Source organism: Chanodichthys erythropterus, chromosome 8, assembly GCF_024489055.1.
Source record: "Chanodichthys erythropterus isolate Z2021 chromosome 8, ASM2448905v1, whole genome shotgun sequence".
Classification (NCBI taxonomy): Eukaryota; Metazoa; Chordata; class Actinopteri; order Cypriniformes; family Xenocyprididae; genus Chanodichthys; species Chanodichthys erythropterus.
The window spans coordinates 43,964,190-43,984,184 of NC_090228.1; the positions used below are offsets into that span (position 1 = coordinate 43,964,190).

Sequence of the window (19,995 nt, forward strand, 5' to 3'; positions counted from 1 at the left end):
ACTTTCAAACTGCAGTATTACAGAAGAAGGTTATAAAGCTCTGGCTTCATCTCTGAGATCAAACCCTTCACACCTGATAGAGCTGGATCTCATAGGAAATTATCCTGGACAATCAGGATTGAAGCAGCTCAATGATTTACTACTGGATCCAAACTGTCAACTGAAGACACTGAGGTGAGACGTGATGAAATAATACATACAAATTATTTGCAGGATAATTATTCATAAAATATATTTTTTTAAGTAATGCAGCTGGGGAAACTTTGGCATTGATGATAAATAACAACAGAGTTGTGTTTTGGTACAAGCTACAGGTCAAATACATTTGTACTACAGTATTAAATGTTACTGACACTGACAGAGTCTCCAGACGTTCACAAACATTCAGTTTCACAAGCCAGTTTTCGCACTGTTGATGTTTCTCACACCTTCTGCTTAAAAGCCAGAAGGTTCGTTTAACTTTCATCTTCCCTTCTGCAGGTTTTTGAGTCCTGCAGCTGATGAAGCCTGTCAGTATGTGACTGGAATTGTGGGTAAAAACCCATTACTCCTGGCAGAGCTGAATCTGAGTGAACATAAACTAGGAGACACACAAGTGAATCAGATCGCTGCTCTACTGCAGGATAAACACTGTAAATTCAACACACTGACGTGAGTATTTTATATGTCCCATTACTTGTAATATTTTTGTTATAGTAGTGGATTACTATTTCCACATTTGTTTGAGTCTGTTCTGTTTTTCTTAAGAGTTTTCTTTCAGCAACCACAGTAAGACAGTAATCATGTATATGTGGCTGTAAAAATGTGTTGACTATAAAAAAATTAAAACACAGCCAGACATCTACAAAAGGGCTTCTTTAATTATGACCATGTAAGAGATAAACGCTGCGTTAATGTCTGAGGTTTCCGTTTGAGGGAAGATGTATAAACAAAATTTATACAGACGAGAACAGCAGGAAAAGAACAGAAGAAAATGTGTTTAAACAAAGGGTTCACAACGCAGTGTGAATCACAATGTTCCACAAATGTACAAAGAAACTAAAATAAAGGATAATAGTCCCTTTCTGTGTACTTAATTCAGATCAATTTGACATATTTCCTTTACAACTATGAAAGTTATAATAAATTTTTTTTTTCTCACATTACCCTTTAACGGTCTTCACATTACTAAATTCATTTTCATCCCTTAAGATAAATTATTAATAAAGTTGAATGAATATCGATGACAGAAACAGTTTACAGCTCTTATACAATTTACTTTGAGTGAACATAAGCATTTAAAAACAAAGAATAAAATAAATTAAATCTGCAAGCAGTGCTGAAAGGGCCCTTGCACCCGGGCTCACTGCCACCCGGTGGCTGTGAACAGTGGGCGATATTCATTTAAAGGGTCATGAACACCAACAGAGGGGGGAAGAGGGGAGAGAACAACCAATGAAACACAGATATACAACACGCTCATTATACAGAATAAAGAATATTAATATATGAGCACGGAAAGAATGACAACAAACTCTACAAACTGACAACAAGGGAGAAATGAGGAAGAATATTTAAAAGGGCTTATAATACTTTCATTATGTTTATGAGCACTGCAGTCTTGTGATAAACAACATGTAGTTTAACAGAGAAAGAATAAAGGCATAGTTTTTTTTTCTTCTGTCCATTCTTCTTTGAATTTTCGATCTAAATAAGTCTTTTGTCTATTAGAATAATCGTGTCATCGCATTCAGATACACCACTGTGTCCAGTTTGCACATATATTTCATTTGAAGAAGACTTGAGGAAATATGTGTTCATACACCATGTTGGTTCATGTTTGGTGCAGAAGAGTTTGTGAAATATGTCTAAAAAACTTTAAACATGGATACTTTATTCTGTATATGAGCTATGATCCACGTGGCTAGTGTTGTTAAACTCATCGTGGAGCTCATATGCGCGCTCCGCGTGACCTCATAGCGTTAAATAGAATTTGGCATGCACCTTGCCAGGATCCATCTGGAGACTGCCCTTGGAAACAATGAAGCCAAGGAATGGGACTGAGGACACATGAAACTCGCTTTTCTGCAGCTTGACAAAAAGACTGTTCGAGTAATTGGTAGAAGACTTGTCGCACGTTGAATATGTTCTTGGTAGTTACATGAGAAAATGAGGATGTCAAAAAACAATCTTGTTTAACATCTCCCCTAGGACATCATTGATAAATGCCTGGAAAATGGCTGGGGCATTGACCAGACCAAACGGCATTACCTTGTACTCATAATGGCCTGTCGGCGTGTTAAATGCCATCTTCCACTCGTCCCCTTCTCGAATCCTGACCAGATAGTTGGCATGTCTGAGATCTAATTTAGTGAAAATGGTGACTCCCTGCAGGATCTCAAAAGCAGTGGTCATCAGAGGCAGGGGGTAGCAATTCTTAATGGTGATGCAGTTAAGACCCCTGTAGTCGATGCAGGGCCTAAGATCACCATCCTTCTTCTCAACAAAGAAAAACTCTGCACCAGCAGGTGAGGTTGAGGGACAAATGAAACCATTATCCAAGGACTCCTTAAGGTACTTCTCCATAGCAGCCCCCTCAGGGGCAGAGAGGGAGTAGAGTCTACCCCATGGAGGGCATGCTCCTGACACCAAATCTATTGCACAGTCATATGGTCTGTGTGGAGGAAGAGAGGTGGCCTTGCTAAAGACTTCATTGAGATCAGCATATTCTGGAGGAACCTTAGAGAGCTCAGGAAGGGACACAGGAGGCACTCTATTTTGGGTATTTGAAATAGGTAGCTTAAGTGGCTTTGCCAGCTGAAGAACTTGAGGTGGCTCGGAATGAATGACTGGAAACCTTGTGATGGCAGGTTTGAGCTGAGATACAGGTAGCCCCTGAGAGTTAGGCATGTCTGGGTTGAGGTTGGCAGGCCACCTGGGAGTTACTGATGAAGGCCTTGGGAATGCCTCCAGTTTCTCAGGAGAATGGCAAAAAGAAAGAGCAGAAACACAACCGTTAGTTCCCCAACCTTTAATTACACCTCTAGACCCGTCAATATGTGGGTTGTGACAAGTTAACCATGGAAATCCAAAAACTAAGGGAAGTTCAGGTGATTGGATCAGAAAAAATTGCATAAGTTCCTTATGACATCCAATTTCTAACTGAAGAAATTAAGTACAATGACTGACCTGTCCTGACCCCAAAGGTCTGCCCTCTAGAGCTGTGATGGTTAAAGGTTTCTGTAGGAGAACAGATGGTACGACCAAACATCTTGCTACATCAAAATCCAGAAATCCAGCTACCCCAGAGTCAATGAAAGCATCAAGCTGGTGATACTGATAGTTGTGGAATATAGTGGCTTTGATCATAACTCCAGAGGTAGCTGGATGGAAAAAGATATCTATTAGAATGGAAATGGCCAGACTTGCCACAGTATAGACAGCGTTGTTCTCTCAACCATCAATCTCTTTCTGTATGGGTTAGCATTGTTCTACCCAACTGCATGGGTTCTTCCAAATCATTGGGTTTCCATGGTGGTTGAACAGTATTGGAGGAGTCACAGTGTTCTCTCCAGTTGTTCGTTCCAGTTGTTGTTCTCATGATGATGATCAACTCGGATAGCCACATCAATGAGAGATTCTAAATCCGGGACAGGGTCTCTAAAGGCCAACTCATCCTTGAGTTCAGGAGACAAATGTGGCCCTTGGTGGAATGTGGCCCTCAATGCTCGTTGATCCCATCCACTCTCAAAGGCTAAGGTACGGAACTCAATGGCAAACTCTGCCATACTCCAAGTGCCTTGAGAGAGTCGAAGCAAACAATAGTCCACATCCCCTGTGCTCACTGGATGGTGGAAAACCCTCCTCATTTCAGCAATGAAGATATCACTGTTTGCAGTAAGTGAAGATTGTTGGTCCCATAGAGCTGAAGCCCAGTCTAATGCCTTGCCAGTGAGAAGAATAATGATGTATGCAACCTTGAAACACTGGGGTGCACTGGGTAACGAACCCCTGACACTTATCAGGACTGCCATCAAATCGTTCTGGTGCTGGTAGTTTGGGTTCTGAGAGAGAGGCTACCATTGCTTGAGAAGGATTACCAGGTGGCAGCTGAGAGCCTTGGGATGAAAAGGCTTGCAGGCTGAAGACTTACACGTAGAAGGATCTGTTCATGTTGCTGGATGGTTGCAGCTTGCCCTGCTATGGCAGAAAGAATGCGATCCACATTAGAAGGTGATGAAGCCTCCTCCGCTGGATACATGTTTCTGGTTCAGTTTTGCTGTAACGTGTCTGTTCAAGATGGGGATTGAACCCGGGGCTCTTGTATTCAAAGTCACTGAATTTATTGACTGAGGTGACTCCTCAATAGTGAATCCAAGAGCAGAGGTAACAACAGCAAAACATCAACAAAAGATAATCAAGAGAACAACAAAACAAAGAATTCAAACTTCCTAAGACAGAGAAAAATAAAACACTTGAGGGTCCAAAAAACAAAGAATGAAACAGACTTAGCTTTTCAGCAGGCAACAGGTAACAAAGGCTCAAAACTGACAAAAAGGCATGGCAAAAAAAACCACTTATTAAGGCAAAACACAGGTGTCACATATGAAGCTTAATGAGTGGTAGTGTTCAGCAGTTGCCTGGAGAGAGGTGCCACCTGCTGACCAGGAGGAAAATAACAGTCCAGTAATGATTTCTTACGTGCACTTTGCTTTTGCAAAAGTGTTTTAGTGTTTTAGAAGGTCATCCAATGGCAGAGGGCAGTATCTGCATTTTGGGGGTCACAGGTCACATCAGTGGTCATGGTCATCTACCCACAACATGTTTGATTGGCTGATGTAAAAACTTTAAAGGCATTTTTCTTAGTTAAAGTGTTTGCGTAGTTACTGCACTTTGCCTTTGTAGGCATATATAAAAAAGTAAATGAATGAACAAGTGACAGATTTGAGGTGCAGTTTCTGCATCTTTTATAATTTACGAGGCAGGAAGCTTCTAATTCTAGAGAGCCCTTGATAGGACAGAAAGCATTTGATCGGACAGAAAATCTAATGAGAATCAGAAGTGCAGAATTGTGTCATGAAAATTATTATTTCGTACTGGTGTTAGAGTTTCTGGAAATGTGGCTGAGAACAACAGACTTCAACACATTTGCCCCAGTGAGCAAACCAAGTGTGACATTGACATGAAAATAAGTTGTCTTTCAAATAAAGAAGTCTTTAAGTTGATCTGAAATTAATGTGTAACTAACTTTTCTGCATCAGAACTTTTTGACATTTCTGAAATGAAAAATGCTGTTGTGGAGAATTACAAATATGACGAATTACTATCAGAAAAATTACCCAAATCCTTTAAAAGCTTAGTTTGATCATCACAGATCTGAGTCATTGTCTTTTCTCTTTCTGTCTTCAGTCTGTGGGATTGCAGTATTACAGAGAAACAGTGTCTCATCCTGACTTCAGCTGTGAAATCAAACCTGTCACACCTGAGAGAACTGGACCTGAGTGAGAATAAAATAAGAAACACTGGAGTGAAGCACTTATGTGACATACTGAAGGATACACGGTGTAAACTGGAGAGATTGAGGTCAGTAACATTCACATACAAGAATCAAAAACTGTTTTGTTATTTAAATGAAACAGAATGAAACATGATTTTTCTTGTTTCTCTCATTGTAGGTTAAGATACTGTGATCTGACAGATGAAGGTTGTTCTGCTGTGACTTCAGCTCTGAAATCAAACCCATCACACCTGAGAGAACTAGACCTCAGTGTGAATTATCTAAGAGACTCTGGAGTGAAAAACCTCTGTGATCTACTAATGAACCCACAATTCAAGTTAGAGAAACTACGGTTAGTATCATTATACTGTCCAGCAGTTACTGTGTGATAAAAGTTTACAGTTCACACTGGGAGCTAGTGAAGGGAAGCCAGTGTAGGAGAAATGTAATCACATTTACGTATTCCTTTTAAAAGTCTAGTCTAAAAGTCTTCTACACCAACTGCAGGCGTGAGAGAGATGTCTGGCTGATACCAACATAAAGGGTGTTACAATCATCCAATTTTGAAGAATTGAAGGTGTGTTTAACCCTTTCAAAGTCTTTAAGAAAAGATAAAAAAGGTTTGACTTGGATAAAAGACTCAACTGATCAATTCTGTGGTTAAAGCCATTTTTTAGAGGAGGAGGAGTAAGGAACTAAAATTCTGTGTTTGGGACCATATGAGTACTATCTGGGCCAAAAATCACAATTTCAGTTTAACTCTAGTAAAAATGTAAAAAATCATAGCCATCCAAGCTTTAATATCCTTGAGGCAGTCCAACAATAATTTTAAAGAGTTGGTATCCTTTTGTTTCAGTGACAGATAAAGCTGAGTGTCGTCTGCATAACAATGAAATTAAATGCTATGTTTTTCTGAGAATTGTTCCTAATGGGAGCATGTACAAGGAGAAAAGCATCAGACCCAGAATAGACCCTTGAGGGACTCCACAAGGAAGGGGGGCCGAAGAGGACACAATGTCTCCAAGGCAGACAGAAAATGTCCTTTTGGATAAATATGACCTAAACCACTCTAGAGCAATACCTTTGAAACCAACACATTGGTCCAACCAAGAGATCAGAATTATGATCGATGGTATCAAATGCAGCTGTGAGGTCTAAAAGCATAAGAATAGCATAATCTCCAGAATCTGTGACCAAAAGGAGGTCATTAAAAACTTTTTAAAGTACAGTTTCTGTACTGTGAAAGTCTTTAAGTCCATACTCAAAAACCTCTAAAATTCCACATGAATCCAAAAAAGATTGCAGCTGTATACATACAGCTTTTTCTGATACTTTAGAAAGAAACGGAAGTTTAGAAATCTGACAGTTGTTGAAGAGAACCACAGTATCTAGATTAAGTTTTTTTATTAGTTGTTATACTACTGCATGTTTATAACCTAATGGTACAACACCTGAGTTCAGACTGCTATTTATAATTTCTAGAAGTATAGGCCCGATAGTTTCAAAAACTTGTTTTAAAAAACATGGTCTGTATCTGTGGGACAGATAGAGGGTTTCATTTGATCCATGAAAAAGGATATGGACACAGGCCAAACAAACTGGTTAAAGACAGCAGAACAGGTGACACAAACAGGGGTCTACAGAAGAGGGTAAAATGTTTGCTCCAATATCTGTTTTCTTATCTATAAAATTAAAAAAAAAAAAAAATTCTCACAGGCATCTGGAGAGTAGACAGGACAAGATGGCTAAGAAGCACTTAGCACAGAATTAATTGTACTAAACAGAGCTTGAGGTTTGTGAGAATTCTTCAAAATAACATCAGACAAGTATTTAATTTTCTCAGCTTTAATAGATTTTTTGGTACTTATACCAGTTATCTTTTAGAATGTCTATAGACACCTACAATCTGTCTTTCTTCCACTGGTGTTCGGCTCGCCTGCACTCTCGTCTAACAGCACGAGTAGTACTATTCAACCATGGTTCAGTTTTTGGCTTTGAACGCATAACTCTAAAAGGTATGACAATGTCCAAAACACTTAGACAGGTGAAATCAAACAGTGAGGATAACTCTGCGGTATTAAAACAAGAGGGACAGACATATTACTAGACTCACCAAAACTTTGAAAAACAGCAGAAAACTGAACAGCAGTGGAAGAGTTAAACATACAGCATCGCCGAGCTGGTCCACTCGGCTTAGAATGACAGGGAAGAGAGATTTCAAATAAAACAGACGTATGATCAGAAAATATGGCTTCACATACTTCTAGATTAAACACTTGTAAACCACATAAGACAAGATCTAATGTATGACCATGCTCGTGTGTAGAACCAGTCACAAACTGTATCAAATTAAAAGATTCAATAAGATTTAAAAAATCTTTAACTAGTGGCTTCGAAGGGCAGCAAACATGAATACTGAAGTCGCCAAAAATTAAAATCCTCTTATAATCCCACATACACACTGAAGTTTGCTAGAGAGCATTTGGATGATCCAGAAGAGGATTGGGAGAATGTCATATGGTCAGATGAAACCAAAATAGAACTTTTTGGTAAAAACTCAACTTCAACAAAAGGAGAAAGAATGCTGAGTTGCATCCAAAGAACACTATACCTACTGTGAAACATCATGCTTTGGGGCTGTTTTTCTGCAAAGGGACCAGGACGACTGATCCGTGTAAAGGAAAGAATGAATGGGGCCATGTATTGTGAGATTTTGAGTGAAAACCTCCTTCCATCAGCAAGGGCACTGAAGATGAAACGTGGCTAAGTCTTTCAGCATGACAATGATCCCAAACACACCGCCCAGGCAATGAAGGAGTGGCTTCATAAGAAGCATTTCAAGGTCCTGGAGTGGCCTGGAGTGTCATTGCCTACAAAGGGGAAATAACAAAGTATTGAGATAAACTTTTGTTATTGACCAAATACTTATTTTCCACCATAATTTGCAAATAAATTCTTTAAATATCAGACAATGTGATTTTCTGGATTTTTTTCTCATTTTGTCTCTCATAGTTGAAATGTACCTATGATGAAAATTACTGGCCTCTCTCATCTTTTTAAGTGGGAGAACTTGCACAATTGGTGGCTGACTAAATACTTTTTTGCCCCACTGTACCAGCATAGAGTCTGCCTTTTTACAGGCAATTGACAGAAACAACACAAACACAAGTGGGACTAGAAGCAACAGACGGCATGCCACACACACTGGAAGAACCATCTATTGAATGCTAAAGAGATTAAAAAACATAGTTATAAAGAAAGAAAGAGAAGAAACAACAGTTTCCAGCAGACAGAACTAGTGTGACATTATTAAGATGATCATTACAGATCAGTCATTGTCTTTTCTATTTCTGTCTTCAGTCTGTATAGATGCAGTATTACAGAGAAACAGTGTCTCATCCTGACATCAGCTCTGAAATTAAACCCATCACACCTGAGAGAGCTGGACCTGAGTGTGAATTATCTAGGAGATTCTGGAGTGAAAAACCTCAGTGATCTACTGATGAACCCACAATGCAAGCTGGAAAAACTACAGTTAGTGTCATTATACTGTACATCAGTTACAGTGTGATAAAGTTTTTATGCTATTATCCAATAGACTATGGTTTGCTATCAGTAAGAAAAAGCATAAAACTTTGAAGCAACTTTGTGGTTATAAAATTATTTCATATGTGGATATTTGACAAAACTTTCTCTTTCTGTCTTCAGTCTGTGTGAATGCAGTATTACAGAGAAACAGTGTGTCATCTTGACTTCAGGTCTGAAATCAAACCCATCACACCTGAGAGAGCTGGACCTGAGTAAGAATAAAACAGAAAACACAGGACTGAAGCACTTATGTGACGTACTGAAGTATTCACACTGCAAACTGGAGAGATTGAGGTCAGTAACATTCACATACAAGAATCAAAAAGTGTTTTGTTCTTTAAAAGAAACAGAATGAAACATGATTTTTCTTGTTTCTCTCAATGTAGGTTAAGATACTTTGATCTGACAGAAGAAGGTTGTTCTGCTGTGACTTTAGCTCTGAAATCAAACCCATTTCACCTGAGAGAGCTGGACCTCAGTGTGAATTATCTAAGAGACTCTGGAGTGAAAAACCTCAGTGATCTACTGATGAACCCACTACTCAAGTTAGAGAAACTACGGTTAGTATCATTATACTGTTCACTAGTTACTGTGTGATAAAAGTTTACGGTTTAGTTTAAGACAGCTGGACACAAGTTACATTGTTTATATCATAGCATTGTGTAATGTCTGGTGAACTCAAAAACAAAGAGAGAGCTGGATCCACATGCAAAATAGTTTAATAAAAATAAACAAACATAACCACAAAAGAGACCAGAGAACCATGGAACAGGGAACAGAATGAGAAGCATCAGAAGTGCATCCATGTAGGACAAGACTAAATAAGAATAAAGAATACACAAACTGTGTCTTATTTCAAAGGCTGCGTCCTAAGGAGGTCGCATCTGAAGGTTGCATACGTCATTGAGGCTGTATCATTTCAGAAAAGTAAGTAGGACACTCCGAATGCGACCTTCGAATGCATCCTTCTTTCACAGGAAATGCATGAGGTGTCCTTTGCTGCTGCAGATAGCCCACAATTCTTTGTCGCTGTTAAAAACTCATTTATTTGGGAAAAAAATAAATAAATAAAAAATGGCGGCATTGGTAAATGTACATACAAGCGAAGATGTGTTTAAAAGTAAGTAGTTTCATGCTTGTTTTTGATTTAAACTTTGTTCTTCTTAATATCCTCCTCTTTCTCTCTGTAACATATCTGTTGTACATAAGCCAGCTCCTCAAGCATTAACCAAAATAAAACAAATAAATAGCAACTATATACTTTCTGTTTCCTTTCCTACCTGTGTCCTACGAAGGACGCCTTGTTTAATTCTGGCTAAGGATACTCCATATACCGCATCCTTCACAGGATTCATCCTCTTGAGGATGCAGCCTTCAAAATTAAATGAAATGAGACACAGCTACAGGGTCTTAACAAGATAGCTCAACAAGATAAGTTAACCCTCTGGAGTCTGAGGCTGATTTGGGGCTTGGAGAAGTTTTGACATGCCCTGACATTTGTGCTTTTTTCAGTTGTTCATAAACATATAAATGACAAAAGTGTCATTACACTGTATTCAGCACAAACTAGGCTACAATAATATGTGAGGAACGTGTATGTACATGTTTGTATTTTTGAAGGAATAATGTTTATGCGTGGTTATTGAAAAAACAAAAAACTTAAGTCACTGAAATAAGGCCAAAAAAAAAAGTATATTAAATCTGTGTTCACAAGACTTCTGGGTATTGGAGGTTTTAGACTAGAGTTTTTGCTTCAGAATTATGTAAAAATTATGCTGCCTACTCCTTCATATAAAACAATATATTGATTTAGTTTTTGTAAGTCACTTTTTGTCAAGAAACACAGTATGCGTGGAGGCGTGAATCTGCATGAATAATGGGCCATTTACACCTGAGAAGACAAAATAATCACATAATAATGACCTGAAATGACTTGCATATTAATGAGGCCTTTCAGTCAGGTAGGCTGTGAAAAAAACCCTCTGTAATAATGTCTCAGCTCATCATAAACAGCAATACTGTGAAATATTATTACAATTTAAAATAATGGTATTCTATTATATTCTTTAAAATATAATGTATTTCTGTGATGCAAAGTGTCTGAACAATTATGTTACCTCTATGGCATTTCATATAGGCTTTTAGCTTAAAAGCATGCACATTTGGAGAAATATTGATGGATTCTTATGTATTTATGTCAATTTTCTATACTGAGAAGTACTATTTATTGTCATCACTATGAGTGCTGGATACTGTGTTTTCAATTCATACTTGCAGCCGGAGGGTGCTCTGTACACCTTTAGTCCACAAATTCATATAAAGAAGAAGAGGACATTTCAGGAATTGTGTTTTCAATTCATACTTGCAGCCGGAGGGCGCTCTCTGTACACCTTTAGGCCACAAATTCATATAAAGAAGAAAAGGAACTAGGAACTAACGGCATGTCTTCTAGAGATCACTAACCATGGCTTTAACATCCAAATAAACACTTTTCAAGACAATAAATACACGATTGAGACGATGTATACATGTATTGCCTCTGAATTTGCGTCTGAATAGCGCTGGCTCCGTGGGTGTGGCCGCATTAGCGGGTAATGAGCTGAATCTTGGACTTCTGACATGGCTCTCTTTTCATACAGATTACATAAACACAGAATGTTTGTTTTCGATTTGACTTGCACGATTTAAAACCTGACATTTCAACGTTTCTTTAGACATAAGTGTCATTTTTTTGTCATTAGTATTCATAAGTTACAGTTAATTTTCTGAGAACTATCAGATTGGACTTTGTTCAGAGGGAGAGGAGAGATCACGCATCATGTTAGTTTTCTTTATTTTACAAAAAGCACAACATTGTGTTTTTACTCTGAGTGTACACAAATAAAAGAAGACATTCTATAGTTTCAGTTGATATATTACTTATGTCTCTATGACAAGAAATGACGGAGTATTTTAAGTCTGTTTTGCTGCAATGTGAAAAAAAATCCTGCAAAACGCGCCTGCGCGTTTTCGGACCTCAGGGAGTTAACAAGACACACCTGGGAAAGACTAATCAATGAGGAAAACTACAAACATGGCCACAGGACACAGGAATGAACACAGAGACAAGAGGAACATAAAAACACTTCAACATAAAAGTCCATACAAAACACAGGGATTGTGACAGAGCCTCAAGGATGGGGATGCTTCCAGATGCTTCTAACCAGTCCAGGAGGGAGGTGCAGCGGAGCCGGAACAGGGGGAAGGAAGGCGGGCCAGACCCATGGAGTGAAAGAGGGTCTGGAGACTGTGGCAAAGCAGGGAACCAGGGTGGAGCAGATGACCACCACAGCAGTGCAGATGGGCTTGAAGACCTCCGCGGGGGAGCAGATGACCACCACTGTAGCGCAGACTGGCTTGAAGGACCCCCACAGCGGAGCAGACCACCACTGTAGCACAGACTGGCTTGAAGACTCCCACGGTGAAGCAGACCACCACCACTAAAGATCAGGTGAAGATGGTGACCACCACAGTGGAACAGACGGAACTGGAACAATAAGCACAGAAAGGTTAGGGTTGGCCTCTGGAGATATGCAGGACATCCAGGGGTAATGTCCATGACAAGGTAGGTAGAGTCTTTAATCATGGCCTCTTCGTCCGTGACTCTGAAACTTAGAACTGCCTCTCTGGCCGAGACAGACAAGAAGTTCAAGGGTGGCCTCAGTGGTCTTATCTAAGCAGTCAGGAAACTCAGGGTAGACAAAGTCAGGGCAGACAAGAAACTCAGACAACCTCCATGGTGATGTCTAGGCAGACAGGAAGCTCAGAGCACACAGGAAACTTGGAGTGGATTAAAGGACTGAAGCGGGCTCTGGAGTAGATTCATGGGCTGGATCCGATGTGTGCGCAGCCCACACACACCAAATGGGTGTGGCCATAATGGCCAGTGCTGCAATCTCTGAGGGTGCAGGCATGGCAGCCATTTTGGCTGAGGGCTCTGGAAGATCTGCTGAGATGTGACAGGGATCTGGAAGATCTGCTGAGACATGACGAGGCTCTGAAAGATCTGCTGAGACATGACAGGGCTCTGGAAGATCTGCTGAGACGTGACAAGGCTCTGGAGTGGCGGCCATCTTGCGACGAGGCTCAGGGATGGCGGCCATCTTAAAATACTCCTCTACTACCCCCACAGAGTAAGATGAACCACTTATTTGAAATAATTCCACCAGAGACCCCCAAGGACCATCATAGATGAGTATTTGCTGGCAGTGGTTATTGAGTCCGTGGCAGTAAAAGTCAATGAGGGCAAAGTCTGGGAAATCTGTGAGGTAGTCTTTGGTGTGGTCCTCGAGGGAACGGTTGCCTTGCCGGAGCCTAATTAAACTAATTGCTCGATCCATCTTTGGTCAGGTCTTCTGTAACGTCTGGTAAACTCCAAAACAAAAGAAGAGCTGGATCCACATGCAAAATAGTTTCATAATAAAAATAAACAAACATAACCACAAAAACAGACCAGAGAACTAGTGATGGGATATTTGAACCGAGGCTTCGGAGCTTGTGTCGAGCATAAATGGGCATGCCAGATGAAGCGTCGATTCGAGGCTTGTGTTGGGAATGTAGAAATCATGTGACCGATGACAAACGAGGCCTCGGTTTGTGTGGAATACGTCATCGGTTCGGTTTGAGTGTCGCTTCCGGATAAAGGGGGTTCGAAACGCGCCACCTTGTGGGTGTTTCAGGAGTAGTAGAACCAGAAGTAGTAGTGTCGGAGAGTCAGAGTTAGAGAGTTGTGTCATTGTCGTTATTGTATTATTAGAGCTATATTATTACATTATATTAGGTTATATTAGGTTAGTATAGTATAATTTATGAATAATTAATTATCTGTGTGTGTGTGTGTGTGTGTGTCTGAGCCAGTTGTCTCTGCACAAGTAAAGTCAGACGGAGAAGATACATATTTTATTTTATACCCAGGCAATGCACAAATGTCTGTTCAGGTCATAGGCTCAGGATTAATTTTGTCTGCTATTTCTTTGCACAGTAGCTAGGTGTCACTAGTGAGCAATGCTGAATGAAGCTTCGGGTAATGAACCTTTTGGTGAAGCAATGGGTTGCGAAGCCTCAGTGCTTCATGAGGCTTCATTTGCCCATCACTACAGAGAACCATGGAACAGGAAACAGATGAGAAGCATCAGACGTGCATCCATGTAGGACAAGACCTGACAAAGATCACAGGAAACACAGGGGTATAAATACACAGGGTCAAACAAGCTAAACAAGATAACAAGTTAACAAGACACACCTGGGAAAGACTAATCAATGGGGAAAACTACAAGCATGGCCACAGGAAACAGGACATAGGAATGAACACAGAGACAAGAGGAACATAAAAACACTATAACATAAAAGTCCATACAAAACAAGTGCAACACCGGGATCGTGACAATTGCATCTTCTGGTCTTTGTCATAGGTCACAATTAAAATTAGGTGTCTAATAAATTCATTTAAAGTATTTTGAAACAATGTACTGATTTATAGAAATATCATGAGATTTTCATTTGCTGCTACAATAAACTAAAAAGTTAAAAAAAGAAAGAGAATAAACAACAGTTTCCAACAGACAGAACTAGTGTGACATGATTACAAGCAGATAATGGAAACTATAAATTATATGGCAGGCTATATGCCTACTGTACCTCTTTAATAAGATGATCATCATAGATCTGAGTCATTGTCTTTTCTCTTTCTGTCTTCAGTCTGTATAGATGCAGTATTACAGAGGGAAAGTGTCTCATCCTGACTTCAGCTCTGAAATTAAACCTGTCACACCTGAGAGAGCTGGACCTGAGTGGGAATAATATAGAAAACACAGGAGTGAATCACTTATGTGACATCCTGAAGGATTCACACTGCAAACTGGAGAGATTGAGGTCAGTAACTTTCACAAACAAGAATAAAAAATGCTTAAAATCACTTAAACTTTTGAATATTTAACCCACACTATTAATCATTATCTCATGAAGAGCTTAATAATGTGAACTTTAAATTTGCGGGAAATAATTTCTCCTAGTGATGTGCTTTATGATCTGATGAAAGCAGGGTCTTAAATTGACACTCACTGAGTACCAAGCACAGGTTAACTTTGGCCATAGTGTCACAGACAATTTTTATAATTTTATAAATATCAATAATTTTATATGTGCTCTGTGGCACAAGGAACTTCTGTCAGTCCTGAAAAAATGTGTATGTATGATAAGATGCTTTAAACCACAGAGCAAACAGCAGTGGGAAAACTGCAAGCACATTCAGACAGACAGAGCTTAAGCAAAAGAAGGAGCGAAAAAAAAAGAAAGAAAAAAAATTATTATAAATTGTTGATTTTTCTAAAATTTGTTCAAGAAATGATGTTTGTAATAAGAACAGTAACTGTAACAGGATTATAACATTTACAGAAAAATAATATCAATAAGCTGCAGTGAATGTGTTCCTGCTGTACGTTCTACTTCTGACACTTCGATTATGATTTTGTTTCTTTTTCTGTACTCGAATTATTTTTAAACTGCCCTGTTGTCTTTAAAGGTGAACCCTTTTTCACAAGAATAATATAAGTCTAAGGTGTCTCCTGAAAATGTCTGTGAAGTTTCAGCTCAAAATACCCCATTGATTTTTTTATTATTCAATTTTTAACTGCCTATTTTAGGGCATCATAAAAAATGCACCGATTCAGTGCATGTCCCCTTTAAATGCTCGCGCTCCCCGCCCCCAAGCTCGCAACTCTTTACAAAGTGTTCGTCATGCAGCATACCCAATTATGTAAGTATGGTATTTATTTGGATGTTTACATTTGATTCTGAATGAGTTTGATAGTGCTCCGTGGTTAAAGCTAACATTACACACTGTTGGAGAGATTTATAATTAAGACTGCAAGTGTTTAAAAATGAAAATAACGACGGCTCTTGTCTCCGTGAATACAGTAATAAATGATGGTAACTTTAACCACATTTAACAGTACATTAGCAACATGCTAACGAAACATTTAGAAAGACAATTTACAAATATCATGTTATCATGGATCATGTCAGTTATTATCGCTCCATTTGCCATTTTTCGCTATTGTTCTTGCTTGCTTACCTGCATAAAGTCTGTTGATTCAGCTGTGCACATCCAGACATTAATACTGGCTTGTCTAATGCCTTGAACATGGGCTGGCATATGCAAATATTGGGGGCGTACATATTAATGATCCCGACTGTTGTGTCACAGTTGGTGTTATGTTGAGATTCGCCTGTTCTTCGGAGGTCTTTTAAACAAATGAGATTTATATAAGAAGGAGGAAACAGAGACTGGTTTGAGACTCACTGTATGTCATTTCCATGTACTGAACTTTAATTATTTAACTATGCCGAGGTAAATTAAATTTTCAATTCTAGGGCACCTTTAATTATATTTTAAACCTTTTGCCAATGTAGCATATTAGCAAATTATATGTTTAATATATTTTCCTTTTTTTAATATAAATTGGCTGGTAAGAACTCTCACTGGTTGGTAATTTTTTTAAGCTATCAGCCACGTTTCCTGACAGGCTTAAGATGCTCTCACATTTACCTTTCCAAGATGAAATTCTGGGTGAAAGTTAAAATGATTTCTCTTCTTCTGTCTGTGTGTTTGTTTGTCTCTTTCTAGCCTACATGACTGTGGCATTACAGATGTTTCTTCTTTGACTCAGTCTTTGACAAGCACTAAAGCACTGCAGTTTTTAAAAGAGCTTGATCTGAGAAATAATACGATCAGAGACTCAAAGCAGCTCAGTGAAGTGATACGAGACTCACACTGTAAACTGAGGTGAGCAAACATTCTTTTTGCAGTCACACTAAAACAAACAAATAGGAATTTAAGTTTAAGTGTGTTATATTTAAAACATAAATATTTATTAGAAATAATGTGTATGGTCACCAAATAAAGTGAAATCAATAACAATAATGTCCATTAAGTGTATTACACTTTATACTCAATGTAATTGAAATATTGATAATAATTTGCAACCTTAAACACTGATTATTTTCTCTTTCCATTTCCCTTTTCTCTCTAATTCTTTCTTACAGCCTAGGGAGAGACCTCTTGGTTAATTTTGGTAGATTGTTTACTTCATCTAAAGCTTGGGAGAGACCTGTGAAATCAACAACATAAGAAAAGTAATTATCAGATGAAAGATCCTGCAAAGGTTCTTAATATAATACTGTAATAAAAGAATATGTGTCATTGTGTGATGGAAATTTTGATGAGACGCTGCTATACAGCAATTCATAAATACTAATACTGCAAAACCTTCAGCTATTATTAATTCAAGCTGTTTAAATACACACATTGCATAGTAAATTTAAACCACTTCAAATGGCATTGGTTTAACAAACGTACATCTTATCATACTCACCTTTGTGTATTACTAAAAATGATTTCTAATGTATACAGTTGTTGATTTAGTATTCATACATGATATTTTACTTTTTTTAGAGGTAAAATAGAGAAGGAAGAAGAGCCTAAGCATAGCTAAAATTAGGTGGATTAGCAGTAATGAGAGTCTTTAGTTTCCTACATCATGATGTTGGGATTAAACTCGTCCATAATTAAGAAATTAAAACATTGCTAATTTTAATGATCAAATTGTACTTAAATATATATTAAATTAATATTGGTGGAATGTTTTCTTCTGAGCTAACTAGTTATTCATATTACCAGGGTTGGAAGTATCCTTAATATAGGTACAGGTTATTTTGGTGTATGTGTATAAATGATATGCTATATTAGCTAATAGCTTTATTTTATGATTAGTAGTTTTTTTTTTTTTTTTTTTTTTTTTATTAGAAAAACCTTTCTAGGGACCCGAGATGCAAATTAGCTCATGCTATACTCTCAATGTACAATACATAGGGGAGAGCGGGGCTGGTTGGGTCAAGGGTTGGTTGACACGCAGTTAAATCCCAGTACACTATAGGGCGCTGCCACAAAAATCTAACATTAAAATGACTGCCCTCTTGACCAGACAACACCCATTTACTGAAATCATTCAACTGTCACTAACTATTGAGATGAGGACAACTTTTCTATTTTAGAGTCTCAAAACAAAAAAAAGTTCTCCCCACTAAATATATTGTAGAACTGTGATAGATAGAGATATATAAAATTTAAGGATTTCAGTTTATAGAGATGGGAATCATCTATATTTTGACAGGAAATTTACAAGTTTCTGATGAGCTATGTTATGTGGCTAACATCATGTCAGTAAAGAGGTGTGGATGGGGTTGGTTGACACACTGATTTGGGGGTTGGTTGGCACATAGCCATTTGGTTAAAAAAAAATTAATTTATGTATTTTACATGTTAAAACAATGAATATAATGTAATATAATATAATGAACTAACTTATGTATGAAATAATTTTCTTTTAGAAGTCAAAATGGTCAGAAAATATTTAAGAACAACGGAGAGAGGAAAGACTGTGTGTCATCTGAAGTTTGTCTTCAGTGCCACGCATACACACACACACGTACAAACTGTTGTTTAGTTCAATTAAATACAATCTATGGAGAAAATGGGCTGAAATTCTGTTGAATGTTTTTCTGTTTTGAATTAAATTCTCAAGTTTTTTACATTTGTCACCTCATTCTTTGTAACTAAAGCATCTGTGGGGGCTGGTTGGCACAAGTGCACAACATGAATTAATGATGAATTTTAAAGGAAATAGGAATCATTCGAGAATATTAAATATATCTGTTGATTAATTGAGATCATAACCTTTCAGTTGATACTGGTTAGACTATTTTCACATATAACATGACTGAGAAATATGACAGAGAGTGAAAAGTGTGCCAACCAACCCCGCTCTCCCCTATTTTCCAGCCATCTCTATTCAAATAAACTTATTAATAAAGACATAAAAATCATTGTGGAAGACATGTACAGAGATTTAAATCAATGTCAGATATATATTTCTTTACACCGTTGTTGATATTATTATCATTGTTTTATTTGACATTAATCTGTTTTACATTTATATTTTTTTACTTTCATTTTATATTCAGAATATATTTTTAAATTTGTATAAAGTCCTGTCTCATAATGCAGAAATATATCTGCACATAAGACAACAAAGCTTTGACTGATGTACAGTGAGAGGATGATGCCTGTTCTCCTACCTAAGATTTAGTATTACCAGTTGAGCGCATTCATGTGCCCATAAATCTATTATATACTTTTATATCTATTCAACACTTTTTTGTTTTTCTCTTTTGCCATTGTATTGTATTTTTAAAATGTATTGACATATTGTGTAAATATACAAATAAAAACTTGATGATTTTATTTTGTTTGAAAAGTTTCAGTAGCCATAACTGGAGTGTAATTGGAATAGTTTCAACAGCAGTTTCTCACCATTAGAGGTCAGCGCAATACTGCAATATCATGTGAAGTATAAGCAACAATTTTAGGATGTCACTAGAGGCGTTTCTCAATACCAAGTATGCAAAGTTCGCACTTGACATGTTCGACTTAGAAGAACGGACTCACGAGGACGAGAGGACGCAAGTTTAGTGATTCTGCAAATGGCACAGCAGCGTACTTGTTAGCGTCACTCAGCTCATTCTGCTACTCTGGTTATTTCTGTATGTATATTTTAAGCCACAATAAAAGGAAATATGTTATAAAACACCACTCTGCCTCTTAAACATATTAATAGCCTCACAAATGTGGTTCAGGCAACGCATTCATTGATTATCTTCACTGCATGTATAGTACAAAATATAAAACATACTTCCTCTTTTCATTTACATTTTCTAAATATTAATATGTAACGTTAGTTGTGTCACAGACACGTCAGGTTCCAACGTCACCCAACCACAACGCTCACAGTCTCCAGAGTACTGATCACCGACACCTGCACCTCATCACTCTACTC

General features: G+C 38.0%; 1 protein-coding gene across 4 annotated transcripts in view; it reads left to right on the top strand.

The window, feature by feature from the left end:
* Nucleotides 1–19,332, top strand: part of LOC137025008 (NLR family CARD domain-containing protein 3-like) — a 48,818-nt gene extending 29,486 nt beyond the window's left edge. For 2 of the 4 annotated variants that reach the window (XM_067393013.1, XM_067393014.1), the window contains exons 10-19: nt 1–174; nt 481–651; nt 5,389–5,562; nt 5,655–5,828; nt 8,837–9,010; nt 9,185–9,358; nt 9,451–9,624; nt 14,801–14,974; nt 16,728–16,886; nt 17,147–19,332. In XM_067393013.1, the coding sequence (XP_067249114.1) occupies nt 1–174; nt 481–651; nt 5,389–5,562; nt 5,655–5,828; nt 8,837–9,010; nt 9,185–9,358; nt 9,451–9,624; nt 14,801–14,974; nt 16,728–16,886; nt 17,147–17,231 (1,633 nt within the window). In that variant the 3' untranslated portion in view covers nt 17,232–19,332. Of the gene's footprint in view, nt 175–480; nt 652–5,388; nt 5,563–5,654; nt 5,829–8,836; nt 9,011–9,184; nt 9,359–9,450; nt 9,625–14,800; nt 14,975–15,744; nt 15,858–16,727; nt 16,887–17,146 lie in introns of those variants that run through there. The other 2 variants (XM_067393015.1, XR_010895814.1) reach the window with 2 other exon arrangements.
* The last annotated feature ends 663 nt before the right edge of the window (nt 19,333–19,995 follow it).